The sequence below is a fragment of the Diceros bicornis genome, chromosome 31, assembly GCF_020826845.1.
Source record: "Diceros bicornis minor isolate mBicDic1 chromosome 31, mDicBic1.mat.cur, whole genome shotgun sequence".
In the NCBI taxonomy this organism is placed as follows: Eukaryota; Metazoa; Chordata; class Mammalia; order Perissodactyla; family Rhinocerotidae; genus Diceros; species Diceros bicornis.
The window spans coordinates 6705921-6730982 of record NC_080770.1 but is presented as its reverse complement, the minus strand read 5'-3'; the positions used below and the strand labels follow the sequence as shown (position 1 = coordinate 6730982).

General features: G+C 44.0%; 1 protein-coding gene across 6 annotated transcripts; it reads right to left on the bottom strand.

The window, feature by feature from the left end:
• Nucleotides 1-13079: 13079 nt before the first annotated feature.
• Nucleotides 13080-23933, bottom strand: LOC131394779 (RNA-binding protein 4B). 6 transcript variants are annotated; one of them, XM_058526311.1, is made up of 4 exons: nt 23828-23933; nt 22707-23130; nt 17090-17766; nt 13080-13706 (listed from the first exon to the last, which is right to left on the bottom strand). In XM_058526311.1, the coding sequence occupies exons 2-3, from the start codon at nt 23116-23118 to the stop codon at nt 17099-17101; spliced, it is 1080 nt and encodes a 359-aa protein (XP_058382294.1). In that variant the 5' UTR covers nt 23119-23130; nt 23828-23933; the 3' UTR covers nt 13080-13706; nt 17090-17098. The 6 variants fall into 6 exon arrangements, with proteins under 6 accessions (XP_058382294.1, XP_058382295.1, XP_058382296.1 ...); XM_058526312.1 differs by lacking the exon at nt 13080-13706 and adding an exon at nt 14238-14841; XM_058526313.1 differs by lacking the exon at nt 13080-13706 and adding an exon at nt 14238-14621.
• Between the last annotated feature and the right edge of the window lie 1129 nt (nt 23934-25062).

Here is a 25062-nt window from a genome sequence, read left to right as displayed (position 1 = left end):
CTTATTTATTTATACACTCAAAATGGTTTGAAGAACAGATTTTAGTAGTGAACAATGCAAGTTTTTCCTGGAAAGCCAGGGAAGCAGCCTGGGAGCTAAGATGTCAAAAAAAATTTCCTGTAGAATTTCAGCATGGCACATCTATAAAATGTAGAAGGCCCAGCAAAGATAGGGAACCAGATGTTGAATATATACCTCAATTAAAAAAAAGATATAGGGCCAGCCCCGGTCGCCTAGTGGTTAAGTTTGGTGTGCTCTGCTTCGGTGGCCCAGGTTCCGTTCCAGGGCAGGGACCTACACATTTCTAAGAGCCATTTGTGTTTCCTTTTTGTTTTTCCATATCCTTAGTCCTTACCTTTTTTTAAATTGGGTGGTAGTCTTATTAATTTGTGGAAGCAATGTATATATTAAGGAAATTAGCTTTGTGATAAGAGTTGCTAGTGTTTTTTCCATTGTCATTTTATTTCATGATGTTTTTGCCATGCGGGAGAATTAAATGTACAGTAGTTGAACTTGCAGCCTTGTCTTATTAGGGCTTCAGGATTTTGCATACTTGAGATTTCTGCACTTGAACAGATGAAAATCCTTTTTTTCTAGTACTTTTATGGTTTCATTTTTTAAGTTTAAAATTTTAATCTATTTGGAATTTATTTGATATAAAGTGTGAGGTAGATATCTTAGTTTTCTGGATGGCCACTCGGGGACCAAATGGAAACAAGTTTTAATTTAATTGCAGTGGAACCAAAGGGATGAAAATAATGTTATTAGAACATCATATCTCTTTCTGTTTTTTTGTTTGTTTCTTTGAGGAAGATTGGCCCTGCGCTAACATCTGTTGCCGATCTTCCTCTTTTTTTCTTTTTTCTCCCCAAAGCCCTAGTACATAGTTGTGTGATAAGAGTTGCTAGTGTTGTTGTAGAGTGGTAGCTCTTCTGTATGGGACACCACCTTAGCATGGCTCGATGAGCAGTGAGTAGGTCTGTGCCCAGGATCCAAACCGGCGAATCCCGGGCCGCCGAAGTGGAACGTGCGAACCCAACTGCTTCGCCACCGGGCTGGCCCCCACATCTCTTTTTCTAAGTATAAGGAGCAAGAAATTTTAGCACCCTTTTTGATGAAAGACTGGAATGAGCAGGACATAGATGCCTCTTACCTACTCTAACAAACCCTGCTTATCCAGGGTGAACCACTGCCTTAGACCAATTAAATCAGTCTGTAGGGGTTGGCCTGGGGGGGGAGGGCAAAATGAACCCTGGATGTAAATCTCTGCCTAGAGTGCTTTAAATAATGTATTTAGGCTTTACTTTATAGAGTGTTAACCAGATTTGTTGTGGTCTGGCATGCCTGTCCTCTAGGGATTCAATCTATAGGATTCAACCTACAGAACCTGCTGAAGAACCAGTGCTGCTCCCCAATCCACTGCAACAATGCCCAGGACTTCTCTGTCAGGATTGAACCTACAGGGACCCACCCGGCCTCTATTAGTCAAGATGGATGAGAATGACGTTTCTCTTCTCACCTATTCCTTCTCTGTCATGTGATACTGTTTCCATCTGGTGGACAGCATGCAGACCAATTTGTGGGCAGACACAGAAGTTTTAACTCCCTAACTTTTTTGTATGTGAGAGGAAGATCAGCCCTGAGCTGACATCCATTGCTAATCCTCCTCTTTTTGCTGAGGAAGACTGGCTCTGAGCTAACATCTATTGCCAATCCTTCTCCTTTTTTATTTTTTTCCCCTAAAGCCCCAGTAGATAGTTGTATGTCATAGTTGCACGTCCTTCTAGTTGCTGTATGTGGGACGTGGCCTCAGCATGGCCAGAGAAGCGGTGCGTCGGTGCGCGCCTGGGGTCCGAACCCGGGCCGCCAATAGCGGAGCACACGCACTTAACCGCTAAGCTGCGGGGCCGGCCCTGGTACACCATTCTTAAATACCAATTGGTATGGAAGGGTGTTTTGTTTTTTTGGTTTGGAGACAGTCCTTCCAAAATGCCAGCCTCTTAATTTCTGTAAATTTACTTCTTGTCCTTACTTCAGTCATCTCCTGTCTTTCCAGATTGCTTTCTTTAATATTCTAATACCACTGGAACTTCCAATCCATTGATCCAATTTTTCATTGTCCCTCAACCTCTTAATCTTTTCACTTACTTACCCAACTTAAAATCCATAGCGAATCATTGTCATTCCTTTGCCTACAAGTCAAGTCGTTTTTCTTGCAAGTCCCGGGGCTACCTAGTCCCTTGGCTTCTTCATGCTTGGCATAACCACAAAACAGATTAAATCCAATTCACAATCCATTCTCCTGCCTGGTAAGGCTAGAAGGTAACTGGAGAAAAACAATCTCAGTGACTTAAATAAATGATCACAAATTTTATATCTTGTGTAGACCCGTAATTCTGCCAAGCAGTCAGAATAGGTCCTTGGTCCATTTGCTCTCCCATTCACTTCCTCTCCCCTCATGCTTACTCAGCTAATGACCTTTTTCATACTTAACTGAAAAAAACTGAAGCAATCAGAAGAGAATTTTAGCGTTCTCATCACACCTACTCACCTTCCAGCATCTGCACCCACATCACATTCCCTCTTAACTGCTTTTATCTAAGGCCATTTGCTCTACTTATGCATTAGGGCCCATCCCCTTGTTCCTGCAGTTCTTTCCCTCTCACGTCTTAGGTTTTTCCTCCTCAGCATTACAGACATTCTGTTATTCCCATTAAAAAAAAAATTCTTGACTATTTCCCCTGCCAGTTACCACCACTTCATTTATTTATTTATTTCTCTCTTTCTTTCACGTGTGTGTGTGTGCATGCGCGCGCGTGTGCGCACGAGGAAGATCGCCCTGAGCTAACGTCCATGCCAATCCTCCTCTTTTTACTGAGGGAAGAGTGGCCCTGAGCTAACATCCGTGCCCATCTCCCTCCACTTTATATGGGACGCCACAGCATGGCCTGACAAGCGGTGTGTTGGTGCGTGCCCGGGATTCAAACCCCGGCCGCCAGCAGCAGAGCTGCATGCACTTAACCACTACGCCATGGGGCCCGCCCACCGCCACTTCATTTCTTCACTCCTTTTTGTAGCAAAACTCCTCAAAAGCGTTTTCTATTGTTCCTGTCTCAAATTATCACCTTCCATTTTCTCTTAAAACTTTTTTTTTTTAATTTTATTTATTTGTTTTTCCCCCAAAGCCCCAGTAGATAGTTGTATGTCATAGCTGCACATCCTTCTAGCTGCTGTATATGGGACGCGGCCTCAGTATGGCTGGAGAAGCGGTGCGTTGGTGCACGCCCAGGATCCGAACCTGGCCACCAGCAGTGGAGTGTGCGCACTTAACCACTAAGCCACGGGGCGGGCCCTCTCTTAAAACTTCCTTAATCAGGCTTTTACCCCTACTGTTACATAGGAATGTTGTTAGTGATTTCATGTTGCTAAGTCATGTGGTCGCTTTTTTGTTTTTTAACTTAGGTTTGGGGCCTGGCCCTGTGACTGAGTGGTTAAGTTCGCGCATTACGCTTTGGCGGCCCGGGTTCATGGGTTCGGATCCCAGACATGGACCTACTCCACTCACCAGCCATGCTGTGGAGGTGTCCCACATATAAAGTAGAAGAAGATTGGCACAGATGTTAGCTCAGGGCTAATCTTCCTCAAGGAAAAAAAGAGGAAGATTGGCAACAGATGTTAGCTCAGGGCATATCTTCCTCAGCAAAAAAAAATAAATAAATAAAAAAATCAAGGTTTATTTCTTGCTCATGCCGCTTGTCCGTTATAGTTGTGTGGTGGTTTCTCCTCTTTGTTATCCTCATGACTAATGGAAGCTCCACCATCTGAAACTTAAATTCCAGCTCAAGACAGTAAACATAGTAAATAAGTAAGTTGTATGTTAGGAGATAAGAGGTTTGTATTAAAAAGGGTAGAGGTGAGTAAGGAGTATTGGGAGAGCTATGGCAATCTAAGTGTGCAGATTACTGTACTAAATAGAGTGGCCAGGCCTCACTGAGAAATTGAGGTTTGAGTAGACTTGAATGAGGTGAGAGCCAAACAGACCTCCAGTATTCCAAGTAGACAGAACAGCTTGAGCAAGGGCCCCAAGGTGGGACTGTAGCTGGCCTTTTCTAATAGTAAGGAGGCAAGAGTGGAGTGACAGGGAGAGTAGTAGGAGAGGAGGTCAGATAAACAATGAGGTTGGGGCCAGCCCGGTGGTGCAAGCGGTTAAGTGCGCAAGCTCCACTGCGGTGGCCCGGGTTCGCCGGTTCGGATCTTGGGCGCGCACCGAGGAGTATCATGATGTGATGCACTTTAAAAAAATAATCAAACAGCTTTGAGGTATTCTTTTCATACAATAAAATACACCAATTTTAAGAGTACAATATGACACATTTTGATAAATTATACCATTGTGTAATGATTACCACAATCAAGATACAGAACAGTTTTGTAATCCCAAAAAGCCCTTGTGCTGCTGTGCAGTTAATCCCCTCAGCCCCTGGTCAATTCTTAGTCCTTATCTACCTATTTATATCTTTGGTATTAGTATTTTGACATAGTGGATTACTCTTGGTTCCTTAACACTTAATTCGCTTGACTTCCAGGACACAACTCTTGGGTTTCCTACCTTCTCAATTTCCTCTACTGGTTCCTCTTCCTCTTTCTGACCTCTTGATGTTGGAGGCTCCATAGTTCAGATCTTGGTCTTTGGTGATCCTGTGGATTCAAATGCCATCTATATACGAAAATTCCCAATTTATATCTCTGGTCCAGATCTTTTCCCCAAAGTCCAGATTCGTATCTTACTACCCTTTTGACATTTTTGCTTGGCTGTCTGATATTTCAAACACAACTTGTATAAAACTGAACTTCTGTTCTCCTCCCCCTTGTACCCTTCCCCCATCTCAGTTGATGGAACTCCATCCTTCAGTTACTCCAGCCAAAAACTTGGGGGTGCATTCTCATTCAGTCTGTTAGGAAACGTTGGCTCTACTTCTCACAATCTCCCTGACTCTTAGCACCCTAGTCAGAGCCACCATCATCTCTCACCTGGATTTCCATAGTTCTTTCCTAATTGATCTCCCTGCTTCTACATTGTCTACCATTTATTCACAATATAGCAGCCAGAGTGATCCTTGTAAAACCAAAATCAGATATTGTCACAACTCAGCTCACCCCCACACCCTCTCCAAGGGCTTTTCATTTCATTCAGAGTAAAAGTCAAGAGTCCATGGAAAGGCCTATAAAGCCCTATATGATCTGCCCCCTCCTCCTCTTAGCTCTCTGACTTTATCCTACTCTTCTTTGCTTACTCAGCTTCAGCCACACTGTGCACTAGATTTTTACAGATCTTTTGAGTACATGACAGGCCCCTTCTCCCTTAGGATTTGTACCAGCTATTCCTCTAGATATTCCTTAAAGGCCTGTTTTGTTTTGTTTTGGGTTTTTTTTTGAAATTAAAAAAAAAAGCAGATTTGGGTTTTCAAGGTGAAAAGGAAGCTGATAAGTTTTTGAGGCAGTAAAAATGAGGCTAGGGCTCTACCCTCTGTTTTTCCCATGTTCTTCATTTAGGTGGTATCAACCCATTCCCTTAGCTTTCCCGACCATCTAGATTCTGAAGACTTCTAGATGTATATCTCCAGCCCCATACTTTCTCCTCTGTGCTCAAGAGAGCTGTATGTCTGGCCAAGAGGCCATGGAAGCTTGATAGTTGAATCTGCACCCGTGGTATCTTCTAATTTGGATAACCCCCAATCTCTCCAAACAGGTATGTGGAGTTTCTCTTGGAGGACAGTGGTCAAAATTAAATGCCACTGGTTGTCAAGAGGAAGGGATCAGAAGAGGAGAAAAACTTGATTACGTAAGAAGTGACAGTGGGGGAAGACCTCTTGATGTTGCTGTTATAGACACTGGTTTTTTTCATGTGCTAGAAACTGGACCTCTGCAGTTTTCACATGAACTCACCCCACCTCTTCCTTTCATTTCCCTAGGACCTCCAATCTTAGAAAAATTGAACTAGAGAATTTATTTGTTCCTTTTAATTACCCATGCACACTACATAAGGCAGAGTCTAAGGCTGGAGTTCCTGAGTTCTCCTAGGCTCTCTTCCCTGTACACTCTCTCTATAGTTCAGTGGTTCTCAACCACTGGTGATTGCCCCTCTCCACTGCCCACCCTCTGCCGGGACATTTGGTATTGCCTGAAGTTGTTTTTAATTGTCAAAATGGGGGATGATACTGGCCAAGGATGCTGCTAAACATCCTACAGTGCACAAGATAACCCCTGCCCCTCCCCGCACCTTACAAAGAATTAGCCCCCAAATATCAATAGAGCCAAGGTTGAAACCCTATTCTAGGTGATTTCATCAATTTCCTTGGCTTTGTATATCATCTGAAGTTGTGCTGTCCAGTATGATAGCCACAGCCACATATGGTGCTGTGAATACCCCTGGGGTTTCAAAAGTTTAGTATAAAGAATGTAAAATATTCATTTTTAAATGATTATTATATGTTGACATGATATTTTGGATATATTGGGTTAAAATACATTATTAAAAATAATAGTTAATTTCACCTGTTTCTTTTTACTAAATGTGTCTATTAGTTTTCAAACTACATATGTGGTTTGCATTAGTGACTCACATATTTCTGTTGGATAATGCTGGTCTACATGCTGAAGACTCAAATTAATATCTCTTGTCCCAAAGCTCTCCTCTCTGTGCTCAAAGTTCAGGGATCCAAAGACCTACTTGAGAGTGCTCCTTGGTTATCTTAACACATCTCAAACTTGCTATGTCTGAAATAGAACTCCTGAGTCTCCTCACTCCAAAATAGTTTTCTCCTCCAATCTTCCCCATGTCTTTAAATAGTGTTACCATCCACAAAGCTGCTCCAGCCAGATTCCTGGTAGTCATCTTTGATTCTTCCCTCATTTCTTGTCCCCCTTCATCAGTTCTTTAGCACATTTTATATCAAATGTTGCCACTTCTGTCCATGTCTTTACCACGTGATAGTCAAGACCATACAGTCATCTCCCACTAGGACTGTAGGACTACTACAGTGGCCTTCCCCTGGCTGTTTTTTCCTTTGTTTTTTTCCTCTCTTGTCTTTCTTCAATTTAATCTCCATTCAGTAGTTGGGATGATCGTGTTAAATATAAATCAGATTGTCACTCCATAACTTAAAAGCTTTCAGCAACTTCCCATTGCATTTAAAATAAAATGCCAATCCCCTTCCTTGGCCTAAAATGCCTTGAAATGTCTGGACTCTACCCTACACTCCATCATCTCAGGCCTTTCCCCTTCACCCACCTTTTTCTAACCACACTGGCCCTCCTTTCAGATCCTTGTTCACCAAGCACTTTGCTGCCTCAGGGCCTTCTTTCTACCTGAAAGGACCTTCTCCTTGACCACTTTAGGGCTAATTTCTTATCCTTCAGGTCTTAGCTTCAGGATCAAGCATCAGAAGGCCCTCCCTGACAACCTCTAACTATGTAGATGCCCCCTCCTGTTCTTTCCTACCATTGTGCCCAGTTTATCTTTTGTGGTACTTATCCCAGTTTCTTTGCTTACTCAGTTATTGAATAGTTTCTTCACAAAATCATAAGCTGGGGGACAGGAAATTTCCCCAATGCCTGGCAACGGTGCCTGACACATAACAGGCATCTAATAATAAATGTATATATGTAAGCTATCATTTGAATAATGTGCTCCTCTTGGGAATGTACTGCCCTCTGCCCTTGTCCCCATCCATTCATTGCCTTAGCAGTCACCAGTCATTCAAGAAACAGTGCCAGGACAGGACCAGGCCCTGGGGTAGGACCAGAGGATTCGTGGATGGCCACTGTTAGGGCTAGATTCGTGCCCCATCCCATAAGAGTTCAGCAGATGGGGGAACTGTTTGATAATCCAGGAGAGCTCTTTAGCTTTGAGATTTGGTGATCCCTAAGGGCAGAGCTTGAGCAGGTTTGTCTCTAGGTCTCACATCTGGGCAAGAAAGGGAAGGAGGGGGAGCCGAAATCGTTGAAAAGACTGAAGAGGACAGTTCTAGCTCCCTACACAGATAGTCCTCTTGATAGTTTGTCATGATAGATTTGTGTATTTGCAGGATACCTCCTCCATTAGTCGGTGAGCTCCAGGAGGGGTGGAACCCTCTCTTTTGTTCTCACACATCAGTTTGTGATAGTAATAGCCAGTCAAGTGCTTTACATTTACCCTGAACAACTGTAAGAGGAAAGTTATAATTGTTCCCATTTTACAATGAGGGAACCGGCTCAGAGAGATTAAGTAACATGCCCAAGGCCACAGAAAGGGCTTGGATTTAAGTTCTGGCAGCCCAGCTCCAGAGCTCGAATTTTAGCCATTAGTCTAGTGAGTGTGCATACTGTGGCAGCACGAGCTCCACCCCTAGGTGGGAGCTCCATGCCCAGGGTTCTGTGACTCCGCTGCCTGGCCTGCCCAGACCTGCTCAGGGCAGTGTGGGTCCAGGTGGGGATGCGTGCTGACAGCAGCATGGTTCCTGGAGTGTTGGCCGTTCACCTAGCTTAGATGATCTTGGCCACAATTTCTCATTTCCATACAGGAAGGCAAGGTTCGACTCACAAATGCAGCCACTGAAGTGTACTGGCAACGTACACGCCCCAACGTGGAGGGAATATAATGGTACCTATGGCGGGAAGGGCCCTTTCCCTAACCACTCATTTTCCTAATTTCATAGTCAGTGTCCTGCTTGTGAGATACCAGCGCCAAGGGCGGGCCAAGGCCACCATCACTGGCAGTCTAGTTCACCTCACCAAATAAAGAGGCTTAAAAACCTCCCTCTCCACTCCCTTCCACATCGAAGTTCCCTAGGACTGCTGGGTCCCTTTGCCAACTGCTCCTCTCCATTTCAGTAGCTTCTTACTGTGGCATTCGCTGTGGAGAACACACACTAAGAATCGGGGGTCTTTTTTCCTCACCACTGTGTGTGTGGGGTTGCGGGCCAAATTATTTAACCTTTCTAAACCTCGGTTGCTTTAATTACCGAGGGACCAAAGATGCTACCTCATTTTTGTTTTTTGTGAAGATCAGCCCTGAGCTAACATCCAGGCTAATCCTCCTCTTTTTTGCTGAGGAAGACCGGCTCTGAGCTAACATCTATTGCCAATCCTCCTCCTTTTTTTTCCCCAAAGCCCCAGTAGATAGTTGTATGTCATAGTTGCACATCCTTCTAGTTGCTGTATGTGGGACGCGGCCTCAGCATGGCTGGAGAAGCGGTGCGTCGGTGCGCGCCCAGGATCCGAACCCGGGCTGCCAGTGGCGGAGCACTTAACTGCTAAGCCAGGGGGCTGGACCGAGATGCTACCTCACTGAGTTCTTGTGGATTAGCAGAGATGATGGATGAGTCATCAAATCTGTAGGGCCGTGTGGTTTGAATTTGTCCTGGATCCTCAAAGGGCCTGCAAACCTAAGGCACTACTGATTGCAATTGTCTCACTAGACCTTTCCCTCTTCTTTTGTAGGTTCCTGGGGCTGATCTGTCGATCGTTCTTACTCTTAAGTTCTCCTTGGCAGTGGAGCATAGCCCTCATCTTAAGAAAGCTCTGAAATGGATTCTTCTTACAAGCTGACAGCTCTTCCTAGGAATGTATTTTTATTTCTCCCCTCCTCCTCCCAAATCTCCTAGGGCAGGAGACTTTGTCTCTGAGGACCAGATTTGTGAGCCAAATCCTGGCAAGCCATGAGACAAATCTTGGGCAAGTTGTTTACCCTTTCTGGCCTACCCTGGAGCCAGCCAACTGTTTTCTACCCTTCGGACAAGCTCTGTGTCTGCATTGAGTGCCTTGAGGGCCTACTATCTTTCTGTGTCACATCGTCTAACTAGTGTGTGGCTGGAAATCAGAGGAAGGGGTAGGTCTGGGGCTGCTGCAGGCCTAAAAGGTGGAGCACAGCTTGGGCTATAAAGTAGGAGCTTTTGCCAAGTATGAGCTGTGGCTCAGTAGGTTTGTGTCTCCCCCACCACCCAGGGGAGGGTGTTGCAGTAGAACCCAGGGAGTTCTTAAACAGGGGACTCTGGATACTTTTCTCCCAAGCAGCAATATTTAAATCAGGCTACAGTTTACTTTGCCTTGTACTTGACGTGCCTCAAAGAGTGCTGCTGCTGTCACTGGGCCTTGTTTGAGGGGGTGCCCAGAACCCCACCTCAAATAGCTTACTGCTCAGGAAGAAGTTCATGGAGATGGAAGGCCTGGGGTATTATTATTTGCTTTTTCCCCCCAAACTGGGCCAGGGGTCTCCCCTCAGCCTTCATCATCCCTCACATTTCATTGTCTCTGTGGACTGCTGATAAGTATATTTCTTTTTCAAAGGAGAGATATATTGCGAGTTTTAATCTTAAGGCACAAAGAATAAGCCACAGAGTTTTGGTAGGACTGCATAAATAACTGCCCTTCTCTGAACTCTCACAATGCTTTTACATTGCTCATAGCCATTAACATTTTCATCATACCATCCTCTCTCTCAATAGCCTCTTAAATCTCTGAGAGACCTTATCTCACCTCCCCTGCCCCACAGCACTCAGCGGTGCCTTGCGCAAAAGCCCTTAGCATGGCCTGGTCCACGACAGGTACAAGGCACAGCTCATTCCCTTATTTATGGCTCCATCAACCTCAGGGATTTAAACCCTGCCCCCTTGACTGCCCCTTCAATCACATGTCCTTATGTATGGTCCTTTTCCTGTCTATGAGGTATTTTTTCTCCCTTTAAAACAAAACACCAGCTTTACTGGCTTCATGATTAGGGGAGAGACCTCTCTTATATCAGAAAAATCTCACATTTATAATGCTATTCACTTGTGTTCCTCTCCAGTGATCTTTTAAGAAAAATCAATCTGATCCTTTTACCCCCAAACTTAAAACCCTTTAATAGCTTCCAGTTAGTCTTAGGGTAAACATACATTTTTTAACACCACCTCTCATGAACTGTGCCTGTAATTTAGCTCTGCAGATTTCTACTGCACAGATTTTCTCCTGCCATAGAGCTCCCTTTCTAGTTTCTAACAGGCACCACACTCTTCCTGATCAGGGGCCTTCGTATGTGCTGCTTCCTCGACTTGGAATAGCATCCCGCTCTCATGTTAGTCACTATTACAGGTTTTCATAGCACCCTGTACTTGTCCCTCCGTAGTACTTATCACGGATATTTGGTGATAAAAGGGATTTTGTACCCACAATGTGTAATTTATCACATAAGAACTGAGGTTTAGAAAGAAACACATTTGTTCCTACCCAACAGTCCTTTTACACTGGCTGAAAACTAACACCTTTCATAGTATTATTTATTTTCGGGGGAGTGAATGGATTTCCTAGGGGAAAAATATTTTGTATGATTCTGCAAGGCTTTTTTTCCTCCTCATATAAGAAACTTATTTTACCATTTAAATTGTGCTGTCCACTACACTAGCCACCAGTCACATGTGGCTAATTAAATTATACTAAAAAAAACGGTTTCTCAGCTTCACTAGCCACATTTCAAGTCCTCAATAGCCACATGTGGCTAATTAAAATTAAAAACTCAGTTTCTCAGCTTCAGTAGCCACATTTCAAGTATTTAATAGCCATATGTAGTTAGTGGCTACAAATTGGACAGCACAGTAATATAGAACATTTCCAACACAGCCAAAAGTTTTATTGGACAGTGCTGATGTAGAACTGTTTTGCAGAATCCAGTGTTTTTTCTTATTTGTTCTCCCAGTGAGATAGGAATCGAGATATTAAACTTCTACGTTAAGTTAGCACAGAGGAGGACCAGAAATTTTGGTGAGACCAGCGAAACCTTTACATATTTATTTCTTTGTTCTGCCTGGTGCCTTGCAGATTAATTACAAGGAAATCCCAGTATCTCTGCTTTATTTTCCTTTTTGTAAAACAGGGAGTCCTGTCTCCTTGGGGAAGGCTGAAGATAACATGGGCCATGTGAACTTCACTAGTTGAAACTTTGCTGGTTGGAGTGCGTGCACGGACAGGTTAACCTCTCTAGATTGTTGTATCCTAGCCTCAAAAAATCAGGGAAAAATTTTGCTTCACCTATGTCAGGATTATTTTAAGTATAAAATATGTGGGGGAAATGCTATATAATTGTAGATAAAAATTCACACAGTCAGAATCTATATGTCAACATTTCCATATAGGATACAATAAAGCTTAAGTAAGGTTGAGTTCACCATTAAACTTGTTTTGTGAGGCTCTAAGCAATGATAATAAAATATAATGTCCATAAATCTTTTTAAAAAATTCTAGGACAGACACATTTTACTGCAGAATGTCGTCACTGCTAATTATTAATACCCTATTGGCTTTTCTGCTCAAAATATTATGACATACGTTTCCCCCCTTTTTATTTTTTTGTGAGGAAGATCGGCCCTGAGCTAACATCTGCCAATCCTCCTCTTTTTTGCTGAGGAAGACTGGCCCTGGGCTAACAGCCATGCCCATCTTCCTCCACTTTATACAGGACGCTGCCACAGCATGGCTTGGCAAGCAGTGCGTTGGTGCGCGCCCGGGATCCGAACCAGCGAACCCCAGGCCGCTGCAACGGAACACACGCACTTAACTGCTTGTACCACTGGCCCAGCCCCCGTTTCCCCTCTTTTGATATATCATAACTATCTTATTCATTTTAGCCAAAGCCTAATCCTGGCAGAATGTTAACATCATGAGAAGAGAGTCCTCTTTAAATAGTTCACGACTCTGAACAAACATACACTATGAAGTCCAGTCCAGTCCTTGGTGATATTCTTGCTCAACCTTTTCCTGATGCAGGGGTTTCTCTGTGGGGTCTACTACTATCACTACTAACCTGGGTTTGCTAGCCTTTAAGCTGGAAAGAGCATCTTTGGTTATTTAGAAAAAATGAGGCTGACCACCGGCAGTAGCACATTTATCAATGTCTTGAGATGCTGACTAACTTCTCTTCATCCATTGCTGAAGCCATATTACTTACCTCACTAAATCCTTCCTTCTACATCTAAATTTCATACATCTATTCACCTGAATTTTGTAGCTTGAGCACAACTGAGAAAGAACCAGAAAATACTGCTGGTAAATAACAGTCACATAAATACAAAAAGATACTTAAGTGTTAGAAACGTTTATTTGTCAAAATATTAAAAAAAAAAAAAGTGGGAGGAGTGGAGTAAAACAAGGCTAAATTTCAGCTACTGCTGTACCACGATCACAGGTCAGACATAAAAAAACAAAACAAACAAACAAACAAACAACAAAAAAACCCCCCACCAAAATCCCAATGCTCCTAGCAATTTCGGAAGATTAGCTTCAGTGTTAAGAGTCCAGAGCTAACAGAGAAGAGTAAAAGGTTGCTTGCCACTACATGGTCATTTTAAAGGGAAAGGAGATGTTGCTGAAGACAGGGAGAAGGGTTCAACTCCTATGGAAAGCAAGATAAGAGGGGTTCCACTGTACAGGAAAAAGGGGATGCCAGCATAATCCTTACCTAGGGCTGCTCAGAGGCTGAGAATATAAGGAACAGAGTGAAAGGCTACAGAGACTAGTATCAGGAGGAAAGAAAAGTCAACTTAGAAGAATTAAATTAAGAAAGAAAACATAGTTGGTCACAAATTCCTTTGTTTACTGAAACATGAAGCAATGGAAACATCCCGGCAAAGGGGACCGCGCGGAGCAAGTTCTCATATATGACCGCAGCCCGAGGGTTCAGTCCGCAATTATCCTACCTGAAAGAGAGCACAACACAAGAGGCTTACACAATGCCTGGAGAGCAGCTTGGCTCCGAGTACAAGGGCCCTGGTCCCGTCCTGTATTCCAGGGGGAAAAAAAACAAAGAACAAAACAAAACCAAGTCAGACTGGATCAAACTTATTTCCCATGTAATTACCTAGAAGTCTACTATGGCTACATATAGGAATCTACTTATAGCTATATATAGAACAAGAAGCAATCTATCTGGAGGACTGCCGTGTTGGTGGTAAATACATCTTTCTACTTTTCTTATCTATCTTTTAGGCAAGACAACCTCTGTGACACAAGGCTACTATCGCTGCAACAAAGGGCATACTGATATTATCAAGAATTATAATTTAATTTTTGGGTCCAGGAAAAGCAAAAGATGCCAAGATCTCAAATATGGTCAATTGCACTCTTCTAAATTTGTTTCATTTTAATCTTTCATAGTCAACAAGTTTTCAGAAGTGACAATCATAAAGGGTATCAAGGAGTGGTTCATTCACCCTCCAACACACCAACATGTCATATGGTCACAGATTTAGAGCCGTAATTCCAGTAGTTCCCCTAATTGACCAAATATCCCTTACCAAATCAAAAGAAGAAATCCTAAAATTCTCTAATTCTTCCATTGATGATGGGAACTCCAGACACCAATGGCTGGGGGAAAAAAAAAGTTAACTCACACCAAGTTCCTCTACTTATTACAGACAAAGGGCCAAATCTTGTTCTTGATCTGTGCCAATCGACTTCAAAAGTTGTGATGTTCTTGAATCAGTTCTGCTAGGGTGAGACCCGAATTTGGATCCCCAACAGTTCTGGAGTATTTCATCCTGGCAGCCTCATTAACATCAGGCTCCTGGGACTGCAACCAACTCAGGGTTATTCAGTCCATTTGAGGTTCACACCTGGAAGGTAAGTTTCTTTAAAAGTCATCACTAAAAAGAGTTAGTTAACAACCACTGCTTGCAGTCAAAATTCACTTTAAAATACCTTAGCAATACCCTTTAAAGACCACAATATACTAATTTAATACTTAACTTTGCAACAATTCAAGAGAAACAGAAGTTATCTGATAGATGATACCACCTTACTGTAGAGGCATATCCCACTTCATGGCAGATCCAGCTGCATTAAAAGTAAAAATTAATGGCAAACTGTACAAATTTTAAGATTATCCACTTCATGCACATGAACCCACACTGCTACACAGTGGCCTTAGGAGATCCCAAGTCTCATTATGGTCATATAGGATATAACTTATCACAGGTTAATGCCATATTTGCTTCTCACTACACAAAAGGGCAAATTCCTATCGCTTTGTTTTCTTCTACATGGATACTACCAAAGGGATAAGTTAGGAACACTGGAAACTCAGTGGTAACTCAGTTTAATTTTGCTACTAGGCCTCTACTTCAAGTGATGCTCAATTTCAAGGTACAAGAAAAGCACGAGAATAGAATGTCATGATGCCATTTCCACTCAGATGAAGAGATTATCAATCTCTAGATAGTCCTAATTATTCTTTTTTTTTTTTTTCCTGAGGAAGATTCACCCTGGGCTAACATCCATTGCCAATCTTCCTCTTTTTGCTTGAGGAAGATTCACCCTGAGCTAACATCTGTGCCAATCTTCCTCTATTTTGTGAGGAAGATCAGCGCTGAGCTGACATCCATGCTAATCCTTTTTTTTTTTTTTTTTGCTGAGGAAGACTGGCTCTGAGCTAACATCTTTTGCCAATCCTCCTCCTTTTTTTTTTCCCACCAAAGCCCCAGTAGATAGTTGTATGTCATAGTTGCACATCCTGCTAGTTGCTGTATGTGGGAGGCGGCCTCAGCACGGCCGGAGAAGCGGTGCGTTGGTGCGCACCCGGGATCTGAACCCGGGCCGCCAGTAGCGGAGCGCGTGCACTTAACCGCTAAGCCGCGGGGCTGGCCCTCTTCCTCTATTTTGTATGTAGGTCACTGCCACAGCATGGCCACCGACAAGTGGTGTAGGTCCGCATCCAAGAACAGAACTCGGGCTGCCGAAGCGGAGCATGCCGAACTTAACCACTAGGCCACGGGGCCAGCCCCTAGTCCTAATTATTCTTGCCATTTCAACATCTTTGGTATAAAAGCAGGAAAAAGTAAATTTACAGGGTCACCATCAATGGAATTTTGTAGATGTCAGAAAATTACCTGTTTTATCTACTTCCTTAAATGTTCCTCTCAAAAAAAATAAAAACCACTGGAAGAAATGGGAAGTGTCTGGCTTTAAACGAGAGCATCATAGGCTATGTAGAAATATGGCCTAAGTGCCCATGTATAACAAGATGCTCTGGGTTACTAATAAGGAGAGGACTCCATGGGACAGTGGCATCAAAACATTCTGCTTTTATTTATTTATTTACATTTTTAAAATTTTTGTGAGGAATATTAGCCCTGAGCTAACATCTGTTGCCAATCCTCCTCTTTTTGCCAAGGAAGTCTGGCCCTGGGCTAACATCTGTGCCCATCTTCCTCTACTTTATATGTGGGACGCCTGTCACAGCATGGCTTGATAAGCGGTGTGTAGGTCCATGCTTGGGATCCGAACCTGTAAACCCCAGTCCACCAAAGCAGAGCGCACAAACTTAACTACTACACCACCGGGCTGGGCCCAACATTCTGCTTTTAAACAACTGTCTCAGAACTAAACCCCTAAAATTTGTAGGACTGCATTTGGCTTATAGATATACATTAGAAGAGTTTCCCCTGATAAACGCTAATGACATAAGTAGTTTTATTAGCAAATTGGAAGTCTAAAGTTATAGTTAAAATTCTCACTGTGACATACATTAACTTCTGAACCTGTACTCTTCAGCTTACACCACAGTGACTTTTGTAGTGGAAAGAGAATGGGTTTTGGAGTCAGCCAGGCCTGAGTCTGAATTCTGGCTCTACTTCTCAATTACCAGATGACTTCAGACAAAGTACTTAGCCTCTCTGAGTCTTAGTTCCCTTTTCTGTAAAAGAGAAAATATCTTAAAAGCTTATTTTATAGATTAAATGACATAACATACACAGAAGGCACTCAGCAAATGTTAGTTCTCTTAGCTATGTTTCTATAATCCAGATCTGCTTATACTTGATTAAACAACAATATTCTCACTAACAAACTGAGTTTCTTGTTCTCTCAGAAGGAACAAATAGGTTGGAATCACACACTAAAACCTCAATAGGCCAAATGAACCTCTGGCCTAAGCCAGAGAAATAAATTTAAGACTAACATGGAATTTATACCTTTTGGATACTGTCCTGACAGCAAACAAGTGGCTTTAGCCTCCTCTATGCAGCGTGGGTCTCTTTCAAGGGAACTAAATGGAATCTCTTAACCACACCCACCCCACTCTCACCTCCAGTTTTTAAAAGGCTGAGTACCGTGCTCGGTCCACATACTGCTCCCGCTCATACCGGGCCATGTCATAGAGAGAATTCCGTGCAGCTGCTGAAGCCTGAGACAGCTCACTCTCTGGCCCATAACCGTAGCCCTCTCCAACTGTGGGGAGCACAGCTGCAGCACGACGCAGGGGGCTCCTGTCCCTTCCATAATAGGAGGAAGTGGTGGCAGCGGCAGCAGCCATAGCAGCTGAGGTGGCAGCAGGACCCGAGTTCGGCAACAGGTGTCTGTCATAGGGATCAACAGAAGTGGAGTTGAGGTGATTGGTCACAGCTGTGCTCTGGACTTGAGGCAGATGGGACATGGTCTGCTCTGCGTAGTTGTACGCGGAAGCTGCTGCTGCTGCTGCCACTGCCTCATAAGACCGGACCCGGTAACGCTTATAGTAGTCGAGCGCTCCATATGCATCGTTGTAATACATGGACTCCCCGTAGCCCATGGTGTAAGGCGTGCGCACTGCTCCATACTGTTCGTTATACTGCTCGGTAAAGTCCGCCACACGACCTGTACGATCTACTGGGCACTCTTTGGACCAGTGCCCCTCTTTCCCACACCGATAGCAGCCACTCTGGTCTCCCATCCCAGGGGCAGTCCGAAGCCGGCTTGTGGACAACTGCACGTGCATTCTTTTGCCTTGAGGAAATAGATGTAAGAAGATTTATTATAACTCACTGACAATCTATCCTCCCCCAAATGAAAGTAAACTAGTTGGTAAGACATACATACATACACACACTCCTGTGACCCTGTTTCAGCAATCCCCTCCAAAAGAAGTGAAGTTTTAATACAGATGAGAGCTAGAGAAAATTGGAGTTCTCAGAGACCAGTCAATACTTTCTACTTACACCAGGTAGACTAGATTCTTTTCTACTTCTGTCTCCACAACTTTCCTTTGCCCCCACCCCCCAACACAGAAATTGAAAAAGTTTACACTTTTCACCATTTAGACTGTTATTAACTGTAACGATTCAAAACCTGCCAATTCTTCCAAATCAAATACCCAACAAAACCTCAGTTATGCCAAATTTGGAAAGCATCTTACCAACCTTTCACTGATTTACTCAGGGCCACATAAGGCCTGACCACTTACTGTAGCTTAAAAACCCCAGCAATCTTTTGTCCATCTTGTTTCCTCCAGCGACTTCTGCAGGTGTCACCAGAGGCTGTGCTGGGCACACAAATCATACCTGGCTTGCCAGCAGCTTCTTCGCCAGTACCTCTAGGAGTTATAAGACCCTCCAGGTTTCAACCCCGCCCCCACTTTTTTCAGCAAGGGTGAACCTATGCCTACTGTGGCAAAGAAAACTACTTGACCAAGGTCTCTCAATAGCAAGAATTAGAAAGATCTTGAAGCAGTACTGGTTTCTTAGGGACAGCGTGTTCCCATGTAGCGGAATGATCAACATTTCATCCTGCCATGTAGCTTATAATTCTTTACAGGGGATTATCTATTTGCTAGAAAAATGCAGCATTTGCCTAAAGACTCTGAGCACCCATACAAACAAGCCACATCCATACTTCCAGGAAATGACCAGCACCATGAACAGCTAAGAGAAGAAACAATCTTCACCCTGGGCTTGTGTACCACTAAGCCCAGGGACCCTTACTGATGAAAGCATCGAAGGTCTTTAAAAGCAGTTGGAGAACAGGAGTATTCTTGGCAGTGTTTAGTTCCAAACTGCATAAGACTTTGGAGATCAAGTCGATGCTTTTCAAATTGTAGCCAAAAGGCAGCCAGTACAGACAGTAGAGAACAGGGGCTTCATGTTACTCTTAAGGGCTGCTTGAAACAAATCCCCCCTCCGCGATCAGCAAGTTGCTCTCTCTTTAACAGACCTTGTTCTGGATGCAGCTATGCGATAGGAGGCCTCGTGCTCCACCAGCCTGTTGGAAACAGCCCGATTCAGGACGGCAGCCAGAACAGCGCCATGCACTGACCCTGAGAGGGGAGCGGGTTAGTGCAGTAATATCACTTCAGTCAAACTCGGTTCTGCCCAATGTCTAAGATTCCTACCACCCCAGTTTCTAGTAGTTGCTGCCTCCAACTGAAAACCCTTTCTTTAGCAGAAATAAAGGTGCTCAGGTTTTTACTTTCAGCTGCTAACAGAGAAGCAGCATCCACCATCATCACTGATACAGTCAACAGATACCAAACGGCAATAATTCTCTGAAAGCAGCATTTAGCCATCCCATTGCTTTCAGAGATTTAAATACTCCCATTCTAATTCTTAGAAAAAGTTATTAACGGCCACATACTAACTATGCTTAGAACAGAAAGACACAGATTTTTGCCCCAATTTATATCCCAAATGTAGAGTTCTCTATAATTTAGACTGGAGGATTATAAGTTACTTGGCTTTCAAATATCCATGGTGACATTAATCTGCGTGATAGACACAAACTGTGCTCCAACTGTGAAGTCGGAGTAACCATGCCAATCTAAAAGGCAGCCAATCCAGAGACCTAGAAGTACATTTTTAAGGAAAAAATTTCAATTTAACTTGCTCTTTTCTAGATTCTGAGTCCATTTTTTTGAGAAACAAAACCCAGTGATTTTTCCTTGATGTTTCTGTCACTACATCAAATCTTCATCCCTGCTTTACTTAGAGAGTGGAACTCATAAGTTTATAAACATCTGTGGCAAAATCTACCTCTGTAGTAACTATGAAAAGGACTCAGGTAAAACATTTTTTACCCAGAACTAAAAGATCTGTAACAGAAGTGTTTTTTTTTTCACACAATCTTTCCAAAGGTTGTAACTAGGCTTTTAATTTAAACCCCCTAAAGTTCTTATAAAAATTGAAAAACACAGTCCTTCTCTATAACCTTAAGGAACCAGGGCAAAGAAACCTGAAAGATTAAATTCTACCACTATACCACACTTGGGAAAGGCCAAAAGCTGAAAGATTTTCTGAGACCTCCAAAAGTTACAGAAATGTGCTGCCAACATTTTCCAGAAAACCAATCCAGTAAAAGCTGGAACAGAAAAAAGTATTAAGATACTGCAAGGTGGCAACGTGGGGTCCTAATTGCTGAATTCCTATCACGTGCCAGGATCCAGAGAAGGCTGGGGATGTAGCTGATACACAACAGTACTCCAATTTAATGCTTGTTTACATATGAGAGAAAAAACGAGACACCTGAACGCTTACATATCATTCCCAATTCAGCTGCTGAATTGTTCCTTGGGAACAGTGTCTTTAGGGTCTTCCAATGCAGACGGTTTGCTAACGCAATAGTGGATCAGTTCACTGCTGCTTGTGGAGAGGAGACATCTTGAAAGACCCAGGTACACTCAGATCCTGCTGCTTCCTTCTGGAAGCATTCCATTTGGAAGCACTTGGAAGAATTCAGAAGCCCTAAATGGCAGCCATTAACATAGGAGGATTCAAAAGATGTTCACAGTGGCACTCTTCAGAGGCCACCTTCATTAGGAGATGACTGAAAAGGCTTTATTGAAAAATATGACAAATTGGTATCTAGATTGTATTTTCTGCAAAACTGCAACTTATTATCCAATGCTAAACTATCTCTTGTCATCTGGAAAAAAACAGCTGGTTATAAAAATATATGTATAACTCAGAGTGCTTTCTCCAGAGGGGCCAGGCTAAGAACATGAAAACCAAATAAAGGATTTTTCTGTTTCAGTGATGACATTTTAGAAACTCTTCATGGATCACTGCATCACTCAGAAATGCACTTCCTAAAGTAATTAAACCTGCTTTATTAAAACACACACTCCTCCCAAGCCAACTCCCCCCAATTAACTTAACTGACTTCCATATATATATTTTTGCCCCTATCCTTTTATTCAATTGTATATTGTATATTAAATTGTATATTAAAATGTAAGGACACGCAGTGTTACACTACTAGAACATGTGTGCAGAGTTTGTACCTGACTTTAACTGCATTCCTTTTGCATTTTGCTTGTCACCTGTCAAGAGACGACCCCTCCCCACTGTCCACTCATGATGCCCTCCATCAAATGAAAATATTTAAGAATACTTTGTAAAGCTGTCTCATGTGCAACAGCTTTCCAAAATAGTAAAAGAGAAACAAATATAAATAAGAAAAGTAAATAAGGAAAGCTAACTATCACGTTTTAAATAAGTTTCTAACCATAACAGAAACACGCTCGTTGCAAACAACACTCACCTTTCATCATATAGTACTTTTACCGTCAAAACACTTTCCCATCTATTACCTCACTCTAGCCTCACTACCATCCTGTGAGGGAGGTACCACAGGGATCACTAACTCTATTTTATAAGTGGGGAAAATGAAGCATAAAGAGGTTAAAAAACTAGTCCAACGTCATACAGCTAGTTAAGGGTAGCAAGTATCTATGACTTTGGCCTTACGTTTTAGAGTAGCAAAAGGCCACAGCACCACGCGCTGAGGCCAGAGATACTGGATGCGCTATTTGCAATCTTCACTACTTGCAAACTTGCTTATCCTTTTCTGGTCAACCTTTCCTCTTCTCTCATTTCTTTTCTGTTTTCTAGGTTTAGCAGAGGACACTTAAGTACTTAACAACCCCATTAGTGGCACCCAGAGAAAAAATGATGTTCATTTATGAACCTGAAGAGTTGCTGTAAACATGCGGTCCAAGACAATACCTGAGAAAAAAACCTGGAGAACAGTACTGTCCAACAGAACTTTCTATGATAATGGAAATGTTTCATATCTGCACTAATAAGGGAGCCTCTAGCATCATGTGACTTCTGAGTGCTTGAAGTGTGTGCAGTACAACTGAGAAACTGAATTTTAAATTTTATTTAATTTCAATGTAATAACCACATGTGGCTAGTGGCTACCATATTAGCACAGTTTTAGAGTCTCCACACAACCTCTTGTAGTTTTAATGAAAACATATGTACCTTTACTGGTATAAATAATATGATATGCTCTATGACAGCCTTACTGGAACCTCCTCAGAAGAGGGACCATCATTCCCATTCAACCTAATATTTTTAGAAATTTTCTTTTTTTCCCTTAGGGTTAAATAATAAGTGGAGCAGAAGGCCACAGACTGAACAAATGTGAGCACTCAAAAGATACTCCCCCAAATCCAGATTCACCACCCAGATTTATAATATAAGGATTCCTCTAGATGTCTTATGTTTCTCTTTCCCACAACCCATCACCCAAGGCAGGAGAGAGTATAAACCCTAAACACTGAAACTCTCAAATATAAAGCTTCCTGGTCATTACAAAAGAAGGTCAGCCACCGACTTTTATCCTCCCTTCTCTTATGAGGTACTCATTTGCCCAGGTGGATTAAACTCCCAACAGCACTCAAACGAATGAAGCCTGCAGGATAAAGTAACCTACAGTTTGTGATGCTACACAGTTGTTGAGGAATATCTTGGCAGATCTGAAAAAGGGAAGTGTTTGCTTCTCCAAGAGTAAACTGTGCTTAAGAGTGGTAAACATACAATCTTCCTGTTATTTCTAACTGAAATCCAATGGACGACACCACCCTGACAGTCCCATGGTCCTGAGTTTTTGCCTCTGTCTTGAGCTAGACCCCCCCTCAGTTCTGCCACCCAGACCCCAGAGCAGTTCACCTTGAAACTCTGTGTTGTCAAGGCCCCTGATGGCCTCCACTGCATCCTCTGCCCGCTCCATGTGTACGAAGGCATAATCTTTCACGATGTCACATTCGATGACTGGACCATACTCCTCAAACTTGGCCCGAAGCTCTTGGTTGGTACAGGTGGGACTGATGTTGCCCACATGCAACTTGGTTGAAGCTTTGCTCTTATTCTTGCTGGCTTCTACGTTGATGTTCACCCCGTGCAGCTTGTAGTGGTGCAGGTTGCGTATGGCATCCTCAGCCGCCGTCTTGTCTTCTATGTGCACAAAGCCATAGTTCTTAATGATGTCACATTCCAGCACCTTCCCATACTGCTCGAAGAGTGAGCGGATCTCCTGCTCTGTGGCCTCCCGGGGCAGGTTTCCAATGAACAGCTTCACCATCCTTACAAGAGCCTGGGAGAGAAAACAAGATTTCCTTCCAAAAGTTAGGGGTGGAGTGGGAAATTTCAGTGCATTGCATTTCGGTTATGTTTAATCCCCCAGAGAAGCTGCTGGCACTTTCAAGACCTTCACGCAGACGTTCATTATTTTTCCTCAATAAAGGAAGAAAGGTTCGTTCTTAAGGAGTAGTGTGGGCTATATGTGACACACAAACAGGAGGCTAGGGGTCAGCATGCACTGCATAGTCCATCATCTCCGTGAAATGAGGCGCATTTAAGTAACAAGGTTAGCTGTTTCATGTCTTAAAATACTCTTTTTGGGGGGCAGGAAAGACAAGGACCCAAGCAGGGGCAAGAGGCATGTATCTGAGTGTGCCTGCTAACAAGGTTTTGGAGGGAAATCTGTGTCTCGCTCCTCCGCGCGGTATCACCTTTCAATTTACTCTAGGAACAAAAAGGCCCCTCTGGCCCCAAACCGGGACCCCCCCCCCCCCAGGGACCCAACCTCCAGCTCCTTCGCCCCAACAAAGACTCGACCCGACCCCTGCCCCGCCCCCTCCGGAGACCCGGCCCCGCCTCCTCCCGTTGTCTCCCCCGGACCGCTCGCAGCAAGAGGAGAAACCCAAACCCGGGCCATCCCCGTCCGCCCGAGGCCCGGCCCGGCCCGTCCGCCCTCGGGCTCCCCACACACCCACAAGACCCCCTCGCACCTCCGGGTGGCGGCGGCGGTGGCAGCGGCTCCCGCGTCAGACAGAACCCTACAAAATGGCGACGGCCGCTCGAGCCTCGGCGCGACCGGGCCCTTTCTCGCGCGCCAGCTCACGCACGCGCGGGTGCGCGCTGTCTCCCTCCCCTCCCCCTCGGAGCCGGGCGACCAATCGCGTGGCCGCACACAAATGGCTGCCCCAGGCTCGGCTCCCAGCCGCCCCGTGCCGCGGGCGGGGCCAGTTGGTGACGGCGCTGCGGAGCGGAGTCAGCCCGCCCCCAGCCCCCGCTGGCCAATCACCACCTTGGGAGGGGGTTGGCACTCACCCGTCAGAAGGGTTCTGGCCGCCACCATTGCCTTGGTGAAGTCAGAAGGCTGGGGGAGTCCTAACATCACAATGGGTCGTGCTATTGGGCCAGCTGGAGGGCGGGGGGTTGGAGCTTGTGGGGGGGTGGGGGGCGGCAGCTGATGACAAAGCGTTATCTCACCGGGTCCCCTTAAAGGGGGCTAACTTAGCGGGCTGGCCAGCCTCTGTGGCAGCTTGGGACAACATTTTCGAAATACAGGCGCCACATTTTATTTTTTGTAGAGCTTTAAACATAATTTAAAAATTTTTCATTGCAAACATGTTATTCACTGGTGAGGAAACTGAGAACCAAAGATGGCAGAGCTGGAGTAGCTCTCAGAGGCATTGTATCCAGGCTACACTTAGTCATGTTTTGTTTGCTCGTGTATATACGTGGGCTGGTTTGCTCTCCTAGCTCGAGTAAACGCTCTCATTGGGTGTCCTTCACAGTTCCTGCTCCGCGGTGAGCACACCAAAGGAACACTGGATGCAGAGGCCCAGAGAGGTTCCTTATTTCAGGGGTGGGACAGAGTCTCCACGTCCACACCAAGCTGCTGGAGGACTGTGAGTCCCTGGGCACTTTCTAGGATTCAAAATTCAGCTGTGGTCCAAGGGCACCTCCTGGTGGCAAAAGGGAAGCTATTAGGTGGCTTACTCACTGTCACCCCTGAACAAAGAATAGACGTTTATGTAGATTGATGGAGTGAGTTTATCTCCGAGTAAGGCATGCCAGGGTGGCTGTCAATAACCATCCCTCATTGTGGTGGTTCCTTAGGAGCTTCTCTGATACCATCAGGCACAAATTCTCCAGGCTGCCCTCTTCCTCCCCTGCCACTTTGACATGTTTCTTTTGCTGAGTTCTTTTTGTTTCCCAGCCATTTCAGAAGAAGCAC